The sequence below is a fragment of the Anabrus simplex genome, chromosome 1, assembly GCF_040414725.1.
Source record: "Anabrus simplex isolate iqAnaSimp1 chromosome 1, ASM4041472v1, whole genome shotgun sequence".
NCBI classification, from domain to species: domain Eukaryota; kingdom Metazoa; phylum Arthropoda; class Insecta; order Orthoptera; family Tettigoniidae; genus Anabrus; species Anabrus simplex.
Window position 1 is genome coordinate 295545699 of NC_090265.1, and position 19385 is coordinate 295565083.

The 19385-nt window shown below is 39.5% G+C and overlaps 1 protein-coding gene across 1 annotated transcript in view; it reads left to right on the forward strand.

Moving 5' to 3' along the window:
* The window catches only part of LOC136864344 (lachesin), a 512637-nt gene extending 494375 nt beyond the window's left edge, over window positions 1-18262 (forward strand). The window contains exon 8 of the mRNA XM_068226175.1: window positions 17734-18262. Within this exon, the coding sequence (XP_068082276.1) occupies window positions 17734-18002 (269 nt within the window). The 3' untranslated portion in view covers window positions 18003-18262. The remainder of the gene's footprint in view (window positions 1-17733) is intronic.
* Window positions 18263-19385: the final 1123 nt, after the last annotated feature.

Below are 19385 nucleotides of genomic sequence, written 5' to 3' on the forward strand. Positions count from 1 at the left end.
CTCATATAAAGGGAGACGTACCCTATTTTCTTCTTTCCCTCCTTTTGTCTTTCTCTACCAATTGTAGAAAGTGCTTTATCAATGTCAGAACAACAGGTAGGGTATAAGACTGAAAGTGGCTGCACTTTGAAGTACAGACAACGACAGAATATAGTGTGCAGGTGACTCAATAAGTTCCTTGCTGAGATCATTCACTTGATAGTAAATTGTTATCTCATGGCCACTAAGAATATTTAGCCGAGCCTGACACTGTTCCAACTTACTTCTCTTTGTATCTTTCCTGTCGAAGCTACTCTGGTCAACTCTTGTATATTATTGTTACTCGTTACACAGTACCAGCTTCAGATTTCACCCTTAATATTTATGAGTTCATTATTTGATTAATGATAAAATAAGCAAATAATTTCCCTGTTTCCTCCTGATAATAAAGATCACCGTTGGTATTTTAGCGTAACTTCAATGCGAGACATGTATCATAGATATTCCTGCATATTACAGAACCTATTTTCAAGCGAAAACTTAGGAGTTTGCCGTCTCTTACAATGTTCATTGCTAATGATCCATAAACACATTTAATTAATATCTGATATCCCTGCCGATAATGAAAGGAAAATTCGGTATGTTAACTTTCAGATTAAATTAGAACAAAGCATTTTCTATCACCAGCCGGAAAGTCACATGTTGTGTGACAGCAGCCAAGTTTGTTCTCTACAAAGTTATCAACAACTAGTAATCTTGCTTGGACATGTTTCTAAAGGACGTCTTACAAACTCTCGAAGTGATAAATTATTATTTGCATCATATCCATGTATGTATACAGTATACTGACATGCCAAAGGTCATGGGATACAAGTCTAGAATCGTGTAGGCTCTCCTCTAACTGGTCAACTTAATCAAATCGTCTTAGCAACTGTTCAACACTTGTGGAGAAATGTTGAACCATGGCATTTGGATGGCTACCCACAGATTCCTGCTGTTTGTGAGTGCGCGATCGTGGGTGTGAATGGACCTCACTACCACATCTCATAAATGTTCGACAGGGTTCATATCTGGAGAACGAGGTAGCTACAGCAGTTGTTGAAACTTTCCAGAACGTTCCTCGAACCAGTCTGTACAACTTGAGCCCGATGACACGGTGCATTATGCTGATGGAATATTTCATCGTTGTATGGGTACGTGACGTCCATGGAGGGCTTGAAGCGGTCGACGGCCTGTTCAGAAGCCTCAGTGAACCCAAACCATGCCAATTCAACTCACCCCACACAATTACGGAGCTACCACCAGTATATATATGGTGCGTTGTTGTCTACTGGGCTAAATGGCTTCATCGGGCCTGGGCCACTTCCGAACCCTACCATCAGCTCGAAACAACTGGAACAGTGTTCATCGGAACAAGATACATATCGCCAGTCCTCCAGGGTCCAATCAGCAACGTTACGCACGCAGAGACGCTGTAATGGATGGCATGGACACTGATATGTCTTCTGCTCCCATATCCCACTGCCGTTAAAGTACGCTGCACTGGCCTCCTGGATATGTGTCTGGTACCCCTTGCATTGAATGTGGATTTGATTTCAGCCTATAGGCTTGTCTGTTATCACGGATAATTCCAGCCAAACGTCGCTAATTGCGATCATTAAACATTCGGGGTCGGCCGGTACGCTGTTCACTGTGGGTGGTAATGCCTTCCACCGGGCATTATCGGTACACGCGTGACACCGTCGATCGAGAAAAATTTAAATGCCCGCACAACTTTGACAGGCCCCCACTATCATGCCCAGTTCGAAAGACGATTGCCACGACCAGCAGAGACGGTGTTTACACTCACTCTCGAGATGTCAGATCACACCTCATGCAGGTCTGGGCATTTACAAGACGTCACGATACGGCACCGACTATTACCTTTAAATATTGGAATCCCATAACAATTGGTATGTTGTTGTATATATATCAAAGCAAAGCACATCTATATCGATAGCGATCATGGCTTCCGTTTTGTTTCAATGATTATCTCATTGACTTTATTACTGATTTCCCATTCGGAAAGCTGAGGTTCTAATCCCGGTCAATCCTGGGTTGAGATTTTCATCTCGAAAATCATGTGACGTCAGGAATAGTATCCGATCTTAAAACCCAAGACGAAACCGAAATGAACCTTCGTAGCCCCAGACAAACCAGAAATATATGGAATTAGCTGAAGAAAGTTCTTTTAGTCACATTTTGTTATCGTTAAGGATATTTTTCAATGTTTTCTTCCACTTATCCGGAGCTAGGGTCCGATTATCAGCCAAGTCAGGGATTTTTAAGTGTATATGAAGACTGGCTCGATATCCCATCACCTTACTTGAGAACACCTGAGGAGCTACCTCAGAGTGAAATAACAGTCCCGGTCTAGAAAATCATGAATAACGTCTTAGAGTATTCGTCGCGCAGACTACATGTCTCCTCGTAACCCGAAGGCCTTCGTTATGAGCTGCGGTCTCGTTCGTAAGAACTGCACCTTTCGTCTCGTATATTGGCTCCCGGGAATGTTGTACTAATCCATATTTTATTTACTGAACCGTAGAGATCTTAACAATATTATATTTAAGAGAATCTCTCTGTGCTGAGTATGTTTTCTTCTTAGTTGTCAAATCATCATAGAGTCCACCAACAAGTTTTTAAATTGCTCTCTATCACTTTGAGTCACATATTGGGTAGTGCTAAAATATTCAGACCCATCTCCTTTGAGCGAGTCGAAGCTCATAGTTGGAGATGTATCTCCGAGAGGATCCGCTAACGCCGGCCTCTGAAAATATTTTTAAAAATGTCGATTTATTTTTTCGTCTTAAAATATAGTGCATAATTTCCTGATTAATTTGACATATGATCTCTACGGAATATTCTTTTGGAAACGTTCAAACTTAATTTTTGAACTACATGCTGCAAGCAATGAGTGCGGGTGGTGGACGACATGTTTGACAGATGAAGGTAATACATCTCTGACTTTCAATTTGCCGCCAAGTAAACATATCAGAGTATCGAGGGAAGTTTGGTGTGGTGGCCAGCTCATCTGTTGGGAAATTTTGTGTAGTAGCCGACCTGTTCAGAGCAAATAAGCGGGGAAAATATAGTATTTCTTTTGTTTGTTTACACATGTATTTTGGTGTTGTATTTCACTATCTTCTGTGTTTATTGAAACAAATATGGGAAGAAATACTGGTAAGGTCCTTATAAAATGTAGATTTGCTGGCAAACCGAAAGGTATTCTATTTCCAGAAATGGAAATTCCTACTACTTCACGTGAGAATATGACTGAAGATATTCAGGACAATGGAGTTTCTTCTTCAGGAAACGAAATTAACTGATTTTGAGAACATGTACAAAACTGAATTACATAGATGATGGGGATTTGAAAGCATACAAAGCAGGCTCAGAAAATCAACCGTATGGCCCTGATTTTGCAATAATAATATTGGAATGTGTGGGCCATGTTCAGAAGAGGATGGGCTCCAGATTACGACGCCTGGAAACTTCACTTGGTCGCAGGCTGTTGTCAGACAGTAAACCTATTGGTGGTAAGGGACGATTGACAGATGAAGCAAAAGATAGACAGCAAAGGTATTATGGGTTAGCTATTAGGCAGAATAATCATAGTACAGAAACTATGAGAAGAGCTGTGTGGTCTATTTGTTATCATTCATCTCAATAGATGAAAAACCAAACCACGGACTCTGCCCATCCTCTCCGAACACATGGTGTAAATACAATAGACACAAAGAAACAGATCTAGTAGTATATCATACGTATCTATTATCTATGTTAGCTGTGGAGCAACGGCTTGAGGCTGGCAGAAAAGTTGACGTCATCGGCGTAATCTCTGATTGTGAACAAACTACTCTCATTTGGAACAGTGCTCAGGAGGTTGTTTAAACGTTTCTGCACTTAACGTGAAAAGGATCATTGACGGTAGGCATCCTTGTCTAACTGATTGGTAGAGTAAAGTAGATATTAACTAAAACACGAGAATGGGCAAATTGATATAATTTTGGAATTTCTTTAGTGTCTACGCCTGCCGCAGGGCTGGCCAGTTCGTAGTAATATAAGTTGATCGCCCTCGTCTATCTCTTGTATTTCTACAATAATTTTAATTCCATTAACATCTGAGTGTTTTCCTCATCTGAACTAAGTAAAAGTTCCACAGATGATTGAGGGTTTGACTGATTTATACCATTCGATTCCTCGTGATCTGCCCTACTGTTTCGTGAAAGTCAACTACGGGTGAGTCGAGAGTTTTATCTTCAACTATATTATCTGTTACCAGAGGAACGCGCTATGTGGGGAATTTTCTACGTATTAAGCTGACCCATGTAGGACCATCAATTTGTAGTAATTGCTTACATCAAGCGCATTGTCCCTGTATATTCCCAGTTTCACTACAGCTCGAGCATGTAGTTGGCTGGTTTTCGTAACTAATTAGTCCTTTGAACAGACATGATGTAGGCTTTTGGGCTTATGCCGTGTTAAGGTCCTCCGCAAACAAAACATAAAAACCGTCTTTGGTACCGCCACAAAAATTGCTCACAGTCTGGGTAAAACCAAGGACAAATTGTCCCCACTTTTACATCCTGGGGTATACGAAATTCCCTGTACTTACGGTAAGGTACACATTGGCAAAACATGCTGGTCCATTGATACCCGTATCAAGGAACATGAGCGTAATATTCGTCTCAATCAACCAGACAAATCAGTAATAGCTGAGCACGCTCTATCGTCGGGTCATGATGTCATGTTCCGAGATCCTCCAGCTCTTACTCACACTAGACACTACAGGTCCAGGATTATACGGGAAGTTGTAGAAATCCTAACAATTTCAACAGGGACACTGGCTATCAGGTAAATAATACCTGGTTGCCAGCCTTTAAGGATTTACGTAGGTAGTTCCCTTCCCTGCCCTTTAACTATTGTTATTTCGCCTCGGTGTTTTCCTAATTCGTACGTTCCTCATCGCCAGATGTTTCATTCCAGACTTGTGTCAATGTCATACACTTGTCAATGTCATATGTTACGTACACATGTTATGTGAGTCTCTTAGACTCATTCTGATGGTTCCGTCAGCTTCCGCTTCGAACGCTAGCGCTGTTCCGCGTCCAGGGAGCCATCTGGTGACGAATGAATGTACCATTTCCACTTCTATTGTAACGTCTAAATTCAAAAGCTCATTGTTTAAGAAGCCTTTCTCGTGGACAGTCGATATTTTCTTCTGATGACGCAGAGCACAGTTCTCTGCGAAACGTAAAGAATTTCACCTTATTTTCTTGACACGGCATAAGCCCAGAAGCCTATATCATGTCTATAAGCACGGGCCCTGAAAGCGTCAATGGCAACATAGTCCTTTGAAACTACTGATGTCTAAAATAGAAAAGAATGTGTTTCTTCAGCGTAATTCTAACAGCTCCAACACCATTGTACAGGTCTCGTCATAAGTGGAGAGTTTCGTTCCGTATTTACTGAGTTGTTCTGATATCATCCGACTTGAAACCTCTATCAGCAAATTAAATGTATGTACCAATTTAGTTCCCAGACCTACAGGGTCTGTTGTTCCTTTACTACGGTACCTATTGCTCTCCTGTGAATTATTGAAGGAGTTTGCCGTTAGGTTCCTGTCTCTTTCACTTGATGAACACTCGTTTCGATATGCCATTTAGCTGTATTTTCTCTATTTCACTTTCATTGAATTTCACTGTGTCAAAAATTCATTCGTGGATTTCATAAGGATCTGGTCGAAAGGGATGTGACTTTTGGTCAAATTTATCAATATCGTGATTTTACGTAAAACTTATATTTTATAGGTTTAGTTTAACTGTCCGAGATACTGAAAGCATTTCTATCACTGTTCAGTTCTGTTGTCACATTTGTTTAGGAAGAACGCTATAAACTTCCACTAGCAACCGGTAACTGGGGACACGAAATTTCTCGGAGCGTACTAGCGAGTGTGACATGTTCGTGCTCCAGTCTACGTTGAACCTTGGTTCAGAAGGTCCGAAACTCGATACCTAGCCGGGCCACACATTTTAGCTACACTGTTAACCGTCGTCGTCGAAACACATAATAGCTGAATACATTAGACTTGAAGTCTGGAAGTGCATATGGCCGTAAAGTGTGCTAAATTCCTCATACCTTACCCGCCTGAAGTACATTTGGGAGTGCCTAATTTAAAAGGCACATACGTACCAAATCAGGTGAATAAGGTGGATGTGGCAACAATTCGTACCCCAGTTCATGAAGTTTTGCCATGACAATAACACTTGTGTGCGGCGGAGCGTTGTCCTGATGAAAGATGACCTTTTTCCTTGCCAAACCAGGCCTTGTTTCGCGTATCTTTTCCTGTAATTGGTCTAGAAGGTTTGCATAGTATTGCCCCGTAATTGTTTGGCCAGTAGGAAGATAATCTATCAGAAGAATGCATTTTGCATCCCAGAAAACTGAGGCCATGACCTTTCCGGCCGAACGCACTGCCTTTGCTTTCTTTGGTGGTGGTAAATCAGCATGTTTCCACTGCTTTGACTGCTGTTTTGTCTCTGAGGTATAGTAGTGGACCCAAGTTTCATCTGTAGTCACAAACCGGCACAAAAAATCTTGTTGGTTGCACTGAAAACGGGCCAGACTTTGTTCGGACATTTCCAATCTGGTGCGTTTATTGTCCAATGTCCAGAGCCGCGGCACCCATCTTGCGGATAATTTTTTCATACCCAATTCTTCGGTTAACATATAATATTCCCGTTCAGAGGATATCCCTACAGCTTCAGCAATCTCCCGCACTTTCAGTCGACGATCCTCCATGACCATTTTAAGCACCTTTGCGATAAATTCTGGGGTCGTAACAATTTTTGGCCGTCCACTACGCGGATCATCAGCCAAGCTTTCCCGACCAAGTTTAAACTCGCTGGTCCACTTGGCAACAGTTGAAAATGAAGGAGCAGAGTTCCCCAGTGTATTCTGAGAGTCGGCATAAATTTCCTTTGCTTTCATACCCTTCTTTACAAAGTATTTAATCCCTGCTGGAATCTCAGTTTTTTCCATTGTCACAAATCTCTACGCGGGAACAAAAACAAAGAGTCGTCACTACCACACTCCTGCAGCTAGAGCACTGACGCGCCACGTGTTCACTCACAAAGGATGTGTGATTATTGCGCGGGAACCTCGTTGCTCTAGCACTGACATCTAGCGGTGATTCCGAGAACTTTTCAAACCGTCCTCGTACTTGGTCAAGAAGACTCAACGTCAAACTATGTATACTTTATCTCGTAGTACGGTGTTGGAAGTGGCGGTGGCGGAAGATTCATAGTCTTCTCCCCAAACAAAGGTGAAAACAGAACTGAATAGTAATAGAAATGCTTTTAGTACAAGTTGTACGTAAAGTTACGATAGTGATACATTTTACCGAAAGTGACATCCCTTTCGACCAGATCCTTATGACATCCACGAATAGATTTTTGACACAATGAAATTCAACGAAAGTGAAATAGAGAAAATACAGCTAAATGACATATCGAAACAAGTGTTCATCAAGTGAAAATATATTTTGTTTTATTCCTTTACATACATTTTTCAAACACACACTTTGCATAGTTCAATTATGTTAGGAAAGTGACCTGCGTATAGAGCAATTTGTAATGAAGTGTATCACTTAATCCTTCTAGGAACATAATCTCGAAGTGTAGACACACATTTGTGTATTAACTATCCCAGAGATGTCTATGATGATGCATCGCTTCCTTTCATTCGCCCTTGAACTCAGGGATATCGGCCCCGCGGTCTAGGGGTAGCGAGCATGCCTCATAACCGGAGAGGTGGTGGTGATGGAGATGTTGGTGATTATTGTTTTAAGAGGAAATACAACTAGGCAACCATCCTCTACATAACACTAATCAGAGAGAAAAATGGAACGGATCTGTCACTTCGAAAAATGAAGCTATCGGCCAAAGAAAGACAAGGGCCACGAAGGGCGTGAAAATGAAAGACTCCCTAAGCCTCGAAAACTTAATGCCTGCATGGTCGGGAAATAACAAGAGTTGACCAATAGAGGTCGGATAGGATATACAAAAGTGAGAAGCCTGGCGCAAGTAAATGGAAGTAATGCCAGGAATCGGCTAAGGATCCCGTGGTCGCCAAACCACTCTCCGAAGTTCAGCGTACCCGGAGAATCCGGGTTCAATCTCCGGCCAGGTTATGGAATTTCACCTTGATATGAGGGCTAGTACGAGGTCCACTCAGCCTATGTGAGAACAATTCAGGAGCTATCAAACGGTGAGCTAGCGGCTCTGTTCTATACCGAGATGACTCGTCGCAGCGAGACACATCACCAAGGTCTTAGGGTCAAGTAGCGGTCCGTTGGTAAGTCAAGGCCCATCAAGGCCGTAGTACCATTGGCTTTGTTCTTGTTTGTTTATACTCAGAAACAGAAAATGTTCATCCTTTCACTTGTTCAGTCAGGAAATGAATAGTATGATCTTACGTTAAGAAAAAGGAAGGAATATTACGTATTTCACTTGCCTAGAAAACACTACAGGTTATTACCTAACACGAGGTGCCTAATACTGAAATCATCGGCCTCTAAAGAAACTTTATACCTCATGAAACCATAACCTAATCGGCATTTGAAGATACTTAAAATATTAAAGCGAAGGAAGAGTTAATGTAGTTGCTGCCTTAAGACCTCGCCTAACGGAAGTCGTACATTATGTTCAAACAATAAATTAGAGCTAAAGAGTGGTGTATATGGCATTTCTGTGACAAGTTATTAACGCCCCATTACCAGCTAATGGTTTTTGAAGACGTCAGAGGGTCATATTTTCTCTTATCAGGGTTATTTTATGACCTACTAAAAATAGCGTCGCAAGGTTTATCGCTAACACATCCTCCAGTCTAATCGAAATCATCTGGTTTTGAACCCATAATTCTAGATTCTGAATACCAGCAGTAAATCAGATTGTCCATTTAGTTCAACAGATGTCTAATATTGTTATTATCATCTTATTATTGTTGATGTTATTGTTGTTACGTTCTTAGGACAAATCATCGTTGTAGCACATGAGTAACAAGAAGTACGGCTACAGTATTAGGTCCCCTGTGGGTGGGACCTGTAGAATAACACTCACGGTATCCCCTGCCTGTGCTAAGAGGCGACCAAAAGGGGCCTCAGTGGCTCTGAACTTGTTAGCGTCGGTTGGAGACCACGGGGCGCTTAGCTGAGTCCTAGCATTGCCTCAACTTACTTGTGCCAGGCTACTCACTTTCATGTATCCTATCCGACCTCCCCTGGTCAACTCTTGTTCTTTTCCAACCCCGACGGTATTAGGTATCGAGGCCTAGGGAGTTTTTCATTTTCACGCCTTTCGTGGCCCTTGTCTTTCTTTGGCCAATAGCTTCATTTTTCGAAGTGTCGGACCCCTCCATATTTCTCTCTGATTATATAGAGGATAGTTGCCTAGTTGTACTTCCTCTTAAAACAATAATCACCACCACCACCCCAGTGTTAGAGGAATAGACTTTACGGATGAAAACTACACACCGGAAAACTTTGAAATTGATTTCTAGATCAACTGAAGAGAAAGTAAGACGGCCTTTGAAGATCCCGTCACCTTGTTTCTTTCATTTCAGAGATGGAATCCCAAGTTAATAAAATGGTTATTATTGATTCATGTTTAAGTTATTCGAGCAAATTTGCACATCAAACTCATCTTCTTGCAGGTGTGGAAATTTTAAAGTAAATTATGTTATTACGACGCATATAACATTGTATAACTGTAATTATCCCAGCAAAGAACTGAGGTAGACACACGGGAACTTCCTATCGCAGCATATTGCGGGGTTAAATCATTGTAAAAATTTGTTGATTCCAGTTTGCCACTAAGGTTTTATGCAGTCAACATTGAATAAAATACGCATATTTCAGAATAAAGTGAAATATATATTTAAACTAAAGACTTGAACATATACTAATTTTTGAGAAAATATTACTTTTCAAGAAAAGAAATTACTAAGCTTAAAAACATGCTGCCTTATATAAAGAGGACATATTGTAGTGAATGTAGCAGGCTCAAGAATATTTTTCAACTAAATAATGTTACCCGTTGCGATATGACTACAGAGATTGATTGATTGATTGATTGATTGATTGATTGATTGATTGATTGATTGATTGATTGATTGATTGATTGATTGATTGATTGATTGATTGATTGATTGATTGATTGATTGATTGATTGATTGATTGATTGATTGATTGATTGATTGATTGATTGATTGATTGATTGATTGATTGATTGATTGATTGATTGATTGATTGATTGATTGATTGATTGATTGATTGATTGATTGATTGATTGATTGATTGATTGATTGATTGATAATTACAGTAGTACATACATAGGCAGGCATGTTTAGTGTACAAATAATCCGTTCTGAAATAATAGGTTTTAAGTTTGCACAGCACAACACGATAGAGTATAACAAAATCAAAACAATACAGTGCAATATAATATAACACATTTTTAATGTATGATGGACTCCACGATGATTTTGTAACAGCCCTTGCAAGTAATTTGTAGTCAACTATGAAGGGGAAAAAGAAGGGGCACCATATCACTATAAATAGACGTATGTGTTCCATAGTGCAATCTGAGTCTTTAACGAACATTAACATTGATGTAATGCAAGGTACACGATAAAGTTTACGGTTCAGATTACTTCAAGATATAATATTTTCTTAATGTGTCTCCTGATAATTGAGCTACTTGAGTTTTCATAATTGTGTGAATTGTAGGAATTATATATATGTGCCACCACAAGAATTAAAGGAATTATTGTGTTCAGACGTACGGTGCCGCTTTATTTGTATTGTGTCCGGCTCCATGGCTAAATGGTTAGCGTGCTGGCCTTTGGCCACAGGGGTCCCGGGTTCGATTCCCAGCAGGGTCGGGAATGTTAACCATAATTGGTTAATTTCGTTGGCATGGGGGCTGGGTGTATGTGTCGTCCTCATCATCATTTCATCCTCGTCATGACGCGCAGATCGCCTATGGGTGTCAAATTAAAAGACATGAATTTGGCGTGCCGAACTTGTCCTCGGACACTCCCGGCACTACAAGCCATACGCCATTTCACTTTTATCTGCATTGTGTATCGTATGAATCTGTTACGCCGATCACGAACCTTTTTCATGCGAGAGTATGCAAAATATAGATAACAAGGGGATTTTTTAGTAGTAATGTTGATGCCGGTACTCGTCTTTCTCTTAATTTAAGCTGCTGAAGTTGAATAAAGTATGAGTTTAACCATCTCTACGTACATCACGTACATCAAGAATTAATCTAACTCAGGCATTCTGTATACATTGAATTTTTATCTTGAGGACTTCCGAAGGATCATTATAAAACACTGAGTCATTTTCCAACATAGGAAGTACGAGAAACTGTGCAAGTTGCTTGCGAATGTTGATTGGAATGCAAGAGATGTTTCTTCGAAGTTGGTGAACAACAGAAACTTCATCCTGGACAGACCTATTTATGTGTTCGCCCTACAATAGTGTGCTATCGTGGGCCGGGGTTTTGGTTAAATTACTGAAAGGAATAAAAATATTACTGATTAAAACGGAAGTGAATAATCTTGTTTGTCCAATCAAAATAAGTTGAGTTTTAGAAGCATTAAGAGTCAAATTGTGATCACCAGCCCAGTTCATCGACAGTGTTCTTAACATAGGATCTTATTGGTAGTCCCCACGTTCTCTTCCCGAGGCTTTACCTTGAATATTTATAAATAACTGTAGAAGAATGTCGTGTCTGGGTATGTGTCCAATGAACTTTCTTTTCCTTTTCTTGATCATATTCAGTAGATATCGTTTTCCTTTAATATTTCTTAAAAACGAAGTAATTTGACTTTCTGCCCTCCAGTTTGTTTTAGTCATTCTTCTCCAGAACTACTTGCGGTCCACAGTCTTCATTCTTCCATCTTTTCTAGAGTCCAGGTTTCACATCGTATGTTAGTACATTTCAAACAAAGGTCTCGAGGAACAACTTTCATATCTTCATACTGATGAGTTCATTTAGTTAGAAATACTTCTTGTTTTTGTATCGCCATCAGTACCCTTTTCTTGATTTGTGACAAGCATGTGTTGTCGGAGTTACTTGCAGTTCCCAAGCAACAGAATTCGGCGACTAGTTCGTTGTTTGCACAATTTAAAATGATGTTTAGTTTTAGTTGGTCGGTTATCTTTGTCGACTACTATGAATTTTGTCTTCCGAGTATGTATTTTAGCCCAAATTTCCACAGTGATTTACGATAAACTCTTAGCATTCTTTTCTTTTCACTTTCAGAGTTAGATAAAATCGCAATATCTTCTGCAAAGCTGATGATGTGTACCCATTTACCATATAACTGTAATCCTTTTGATTCTTAATTTTAATTACTGCTCTTTTCTGTAAGGCCGCTTGTAATGTTTTACAGGAATCACTAACTATCTCACAAACCCATTTCCTTTCAAAACTGTGGATTTCCAATACCTGATCAAAGATACAGAAGCTCTATTACACTTAACAACTCTCAAATAATATTACATCCTTTTGAATTACAATGGGTAGTAACAAACTAGTTCTGTCAGTATATCAGATTATAGGCGAACGATGACCATATACCGTACTGAAGTGCCCTACAACGTCCCTGCAACAGAGTAAAACTATATAAATATAATTTAATCGCTGCGCCACGAATCCATGAAAATAATTACACACACCTGATACGGTACAGTGAATTTGTATTAAACAATATGTTACCAACATATTGGAAATGAAATTGGGAGTATGCACGGCAAATCATAAATGAATGTGGCGGTCTAATGGCTACATAATTGAATACAGCTATGTCAATAATTGACTAAAAGACCTGTGAATGTTCTCGTTAACACAACGGACATAGTTAAATGTTACTGGCATATTTCTTAAAATGATTACTTTTTAAAAACAATTGAGAATGGGGATAACTGTTCAAACTAAACCCCATCTTGAAGGAAATATATTTTCAAGGACATTACAATCATCATCCTCATGTGTGCAAGGAGGTATGATGGTGTGTTTTACCTAGGGATAGATTTGTATTTGAAATAATATGCTATCTAAAACCGTTATCGGGAATGTATTTGGAAAATACAGATAGAGCATTTCACACAAAATAGACGCCAAAATTTGGAAACATACTGGTGCCAAATCAAGCGAAACGGCCCTATAATGAGGAAAATATCAGATCAGTAAGTGCTATATTTCATAGACAATCCGACTATTCTTCAACATTCTATTGTATTAAATGAAATATATGATGTGCATGCTGAAGAAGTGTCATTTCCAAGTATTTACTATAGAGAATGTTGGCAGTTTAAACTCGGTGAATTTATTGCTCTACAGATGGATACGGCTCGGCTCGGTGATCGTAGAGGAAATACGCCTAATCATGAATATACATGACCAATAAAATGATGAGACTGAGTTTAGAGAAATTCTTCTATTTCCTTTGGTGTATTTTCGAAGAAACAAACAAAAAACCGGTCAGAGAAAAATAGAACCGAACCTAGTTTTGATTTGTTGTAGGCCTATACTTAATTCCAAATTCAGAAAGGGCGTGATAGGTTGTGCTAGGGACAGCCGCTAGAATTATTTACATGAAACGTCTGCCATGTATTAGAATTAGAAATAATAAATGTATGGAAATCTTTATAATTTCGTCCATTCATTCAAATTTTCAATGTCACTTTCACTTACACTAATGTCTTTATAGCATACGATATCCACATTAAATATAGCCACCGAGTGTCCTTCATACTCATTCTCAAAAACATGCAGCATTCTGTTTAACCAAATGTCTCATAATCACAAATAAGTCATTCTCACGATTTACTCAGTACTGAATTGAATAGGAAATAGATTTTAGAAATTACTAATTCCTTTCTACGCACTGATCCATTAACGCACAACTTTCAGTCATCTTTCGGGTGATACCTTCAGTATTCTGAGTACATCCGAACACATCATACATGCACTCAGTCTCATCACTTTCATGGTCATGTATCATTCGTGATTAGGTGTATTTCCTCAATGATCATGAGACGTACTCATCTTTCACCGGCCTTAAAATGTCAAGGTACCGGGCGAGTTGGCCATGCGCGTAGAGGCGCGCGGCTGTGAGCTTGCATCCGGGAGATAGTAGGTTCGAATCCCACTATCGGCAGCCCTGAAGATGGTTTTCCGTGGTTTCCCATTTTCACACCAGGCAAATGCTGGGGATGTACCTTAATTAAGGCCACGGCCGCTTCCTTCCAACTCCTAGCCCTATCCTATCCCATCGTCGCCATAAGACCTATCTGTGTCGGTGCGACGTAAAGCCCCTAGCAAAAAAAAATGTCAAGGTGCTCCGTAGTAAATAATTGGAAAGGACACTTCTTCAGCATGCACATCATATATTGCATTTAATAGAATAGAATGTTGACCTCGTGCGATGTCTGAATAGTCCTCCTCGTTCCATGTCATAGTACGTTGCCAGGCGTTTATAACTTCCGAGTGGAGCTTAATGCAAATGGTTACTTTCTCAATATTTACACCCAATTCACTATCATAGTCATTCAACAATGACAAGTCAATCGTTATTTGATAATGTTTGTGCACTTTGATCTGTTAGGTACCGTAACCCAGCCTTCAATAAACGTTTTCTTACACATTCATGTAAATACGAAGACTTGGTATATTATACGGTTCGCCTTGATATTGACATTTAAGGCATGATCATCATCTCGTGATCTCGGTAACTGCTACACTATTTTGTCTACATCTCAAGAAACGTTTATCACTTGGTTTATACTGTAATCTTCTTCAAACAGCTGTAACAACAGAACCGCCTTATTTGCATAAAAGGCAATTGGCGTGATCGGATCCAAAGGTAGCGAGTCAGTAGGCTTCAGTGGATACTAAAATCCATTTTTTTAGATATAGCTGGCACTTTATTATTCTTAACAGAGTCAGTAGATATTACATTTAATGTCCTAATGCATAGCTAACCAGTTAGCATGCTGTCATTTAGCCTAAGGGGACTTGGATTCGATTCCCAACCAGATCGATGAGTTTTAATCTTCATTGGTCATATCTTCTGGACTGAGGTGGTGGTGGTGATAATTATTGTTTGATGAGGAAATGGGCAATAATTTCTATTAACACAAATCAGAAAGAAAAAAAATAAGAGGTTCCGACACTTCGAAAAATGAAGGTATTGGCAAAAGAAAGGCAAGCACCACGAAGGGCATGAAACTGAAGACTCACTGAGCCTCGCAAACCAAATACCATCTGTGTAGGAAAAGAACAAGTGCTGAAAGAGGAAGTTCGGATTGGAGAGACGAAGACGAGGAGCCAAGAGGAAGCAATGCCATACTCAGATAGGGGTACCATGATGCCAACCCACGCTCCTCGTCCCAGTGTTAGTCCTCTCCTACGATAGCCAGGGAATACCGTGGGTGTTATTCTGTCAACACCATCCACAGGGGAAACTGGCTTGAGGACTAGGTGACTGTTCCGTCTTCGAAATTAGTTTTAATCCTAGATAGGGTCCCATCTTCATAGACGCGTAGATTGCTGAGGGACTCATCGGAAAGAACTTGCCGAATTAAATGGAAATCGATTGGAAGCTAGGGGATTATGACGTATACTTAATAGGTGTTAAAAAGGGAGGGACACCGTGTAGGGTAGGACTGTTCATCAGGAACATAGTTTCTGTTAGGCACGTAAATGGACGAAAGAGGTGGGTAGATTTGGTTGGTGGAGGAATTACGACGAGAATTGTCTCAGTGTATTCACCATGTGAGGGTGCTGATGAGGATGAAGTAGACATGTTTTATAAATACTGAGTGTCATCGTAGTGAGGATCAACAGCAAGTAGGTCCTATAGGATAGTGCTAAAAGGTGATTTATATGCGAGAGTTGAAATTTGAATCGAAGGATACGGAAAGGTGATGAGTAAATGTGGGTGAGATACGGAAGCTAATAGGAACGAGAAGCGTTAATTGGACTTAAGTGCTAGAATGTGATTAGCAGTTACGAATACAGTACATTCTTCAAGCTTAAGGCTATTCACCGCTACACAAAGGAAGGTTGGGGCACTAGATCCATAATAGACGATACTGAAACCGACTTTGAATTCGATCTGTTAACAAAATGCGGGTATTCATGGGATTTGTTGATCATACAGACCACTACCTAATCTGTAGTGAACTATGTATATCTAAATGTAAGATAGAGAACAGCGAAATCCGTCTTCAGCCGAACAAGGGTAGAAAATCTCCAGGACGAGGAAATTAGACAGAAGTACACGGATATGATTAGTGAAAAGTTCCAAACAATCTAAGAATTTTTAAGATATAAAAAGAGAATAGGTGGTGTACAGGCATGCTGTAGTGAATAACTGTGTGGAAAAAGGTAACATTTTGGTGGAATGATGAAGTGAAGACAGCTTGTAAAAATTTTAAAAAGATGAATCAGAAATGGCTCCAAACAAGGACTGATTTAGACAGGTAAGTATACATAGATGAAAGAAACAGAGCGAAACAAATTATTTTGAATCCAAGAAGTCGTGGGAAGATTTCGATAATAACCTGGACAGGCTAAGTCAAGCGGCAGGGAAGCCTTTCTGTACAGTAATAAAGAATCCAAGACAGGGAAAGAAAAAGTAAATGACTGAAATTACGCTTGAGGAAGTGGAAAGGATGGTGAATAAAATCCATTGTCATTAAACAGGACGATTATATGAAATTAGAACCGAAATGGTGAAATATAATAGGAAGGCAGGTAATGGCTTCAAAGTGCAGTACGTTTAGCGTGTAATGTTTTAATGATTGCAATGTACCTTTTTATCGGAAGAAAGGAGTAACTGCATCGATCTACAGTATAATCAAGGGAACAGGAAGGATTGCAACAACTATCGAGGTATTTCATTGATCTCTATACCAGGCAAGGTACTTTGGAACGGATCATTTCAAGTAGGCCTATTTCGGATGTGTGTTCCCCTAGTATGGTAGTGCAGTATGTGAGATTGAATCAAAGTGCAACAAGGCCAATGCAATGAGCTCGCAGTTGCATCAACAGTCTGCTGTAGGAAAAAAGTCGGTCCCCCGATGAAACTATCTTTACACCGGTCTGTTTTCCGACCAACTTTGCTTTATGGGAGTGAAAACTTGGTGCACTAAGGACTTCTTGTTCATAAGTCAGAAATAATGGACATGGAAGTAGTGAGTATGATCGTTGGTACGAAAAGGTGGAAACAATGGATGGACGGTATTCGTAATGAGGAGATAAAGTCTAGGTTAGAAATGAAGTCGATTGATGAACCTGTACGTATGAACCGGCTTCGGTGGTGGGGTCATGTGAGATGAATGGAAGTGAATACTGGAATCGTTCATGGAGGGTAAGAGAAGTAGATGGAGACCAAGACGACGATGGTTAGACTCAATGATTTAAAGATAAGAGGTATAGAACTAAACCAGGTAACAGAACTAGTTACAAATAGAGGATTGTGGCGGCGTTTAGTAAAATCACAGAGGCTTTCAGATTGAACGTTCAAGGGCATAACAGTCTATAATGGAGGTGTATGTACGTATGTGTGTATGTAAGTGTGTATGTATGTATGTATGTATGTATGTATATAATATAATTTTTGTTGTTTCAGAAATGGACCTACCAAATCGCGCCAAGAGTGCCCTAGATCGGGAAGACCTCGATAACGACTCAGCTCCAGAGACTGATGGTGAGCCTGGTCAGCACCTGTACAATGGTTACCAGGGCTCCTTAAGGGAAGCGGGAGACAACAGCGTGGTGGGAGATCCCGGAAGCGGCGAGGGAATGCTAGAAGATGGTGCGACACCTTCAGGGACTAACTGTAGCTCGCGTCTTCTTACTGGCGTCCTTCTAGCCTTATTCCTCGGAAGACTGCTCTGAAGACAACCAAACGACCATCTTTGCGTGTTACTATCATAATGAACATGATATATTAGCAGAGTAAAATAAGATATGTTTTAAATTCAAAACCATCTGTTGTTACGTAACTGTAACTGAAAAAGAAATCAAACCTTCCACGTGGGAATACATTTACAAATATATATATATATTTGAGTGCCTGATATTTAATTGGAATGCACATTCCTAACGTTCTCAGATAATATAATAATTAAGTGTTCCGATGCTTGACAAGTTAAAGGTACTGGATTCCATACATATTATAATTATTTTACTATTATTATTACTCACTTTATTAAGAAATGTTCTGATTTACAAAAAGAATATACTGCCAAAATTATATTTTAGTTCAAAGTAAAATATTACGAAATTTTACCCATCATTATTTACCATATGATACAATACATTATATACTTGAATTGGAATATATATAACGTTTACGTCCGGGTTAAGATAATATTAAATTAAATATGTCCGTTGGACTCAGAAAGAGATCGATTTTAAAACTTGATTTTTTTTAAAGGTTGACCTCATCACAGTCTATAAAAGTAAAACATTTTTGAGCTCTAGAAAACACATTCTTTATACTTTACCTATTTTTTTGATACATACAAAAATAATGTTCATTATCATATGTCATATATTTTATTCCTATTAAAATACATTCTTCCGACAAGATTAAAGCTTATATTTGAAACACCTAACATGTAATCATAGAAATTATGTATTTTCGCATTGTTGACTTACGAAACACCCACTTTTACCTAACATGAACATATAATAAAAACTGCCGTCGCATCAAATATCTGAGAAGAATGATAGCTCGATCGTGGTACGTGACATGAATTCAATTAGAAAAATACGGTTGTCTTAAAATACGAATTATATACATACATCTTCATTATAGACTATTGTGTCTTTCAGCATTTAGTCTGCAAGCATCTGTGAATTTACTAAACACCTTCACAATCCTCTATTTGTAACTAGCTCTGGTGTCACGTTTAGTTCCGTACTTCTTATCATTAGAAACTGGATATAAAAATTGTCGTCTTGGTCTCCCCCAACTTCCGTTATCCTCCATAACCGAGTCCATTATTCTCCTTCTTACATGACGTCACCACTGAACCCAGTTTACTAACATTTACCTCTTCATTCCGAGTACCCTCCTGAAATTGTTCTCACCTGTTTCACCTGCTATCGTTTTCACTACTTTCATCTCTGTTTATTCTAACTTATGAATAAGGTACCCTCAGTCCACCTAGCTTACACTTCCATAAAGCAAAGTTGGTCGTAAAACAGACCGGTGTAAAGATAGTATCGTCCAGGGGCTGAGTTCTTTCTCACAGGAGACTGTTGATCGCAACT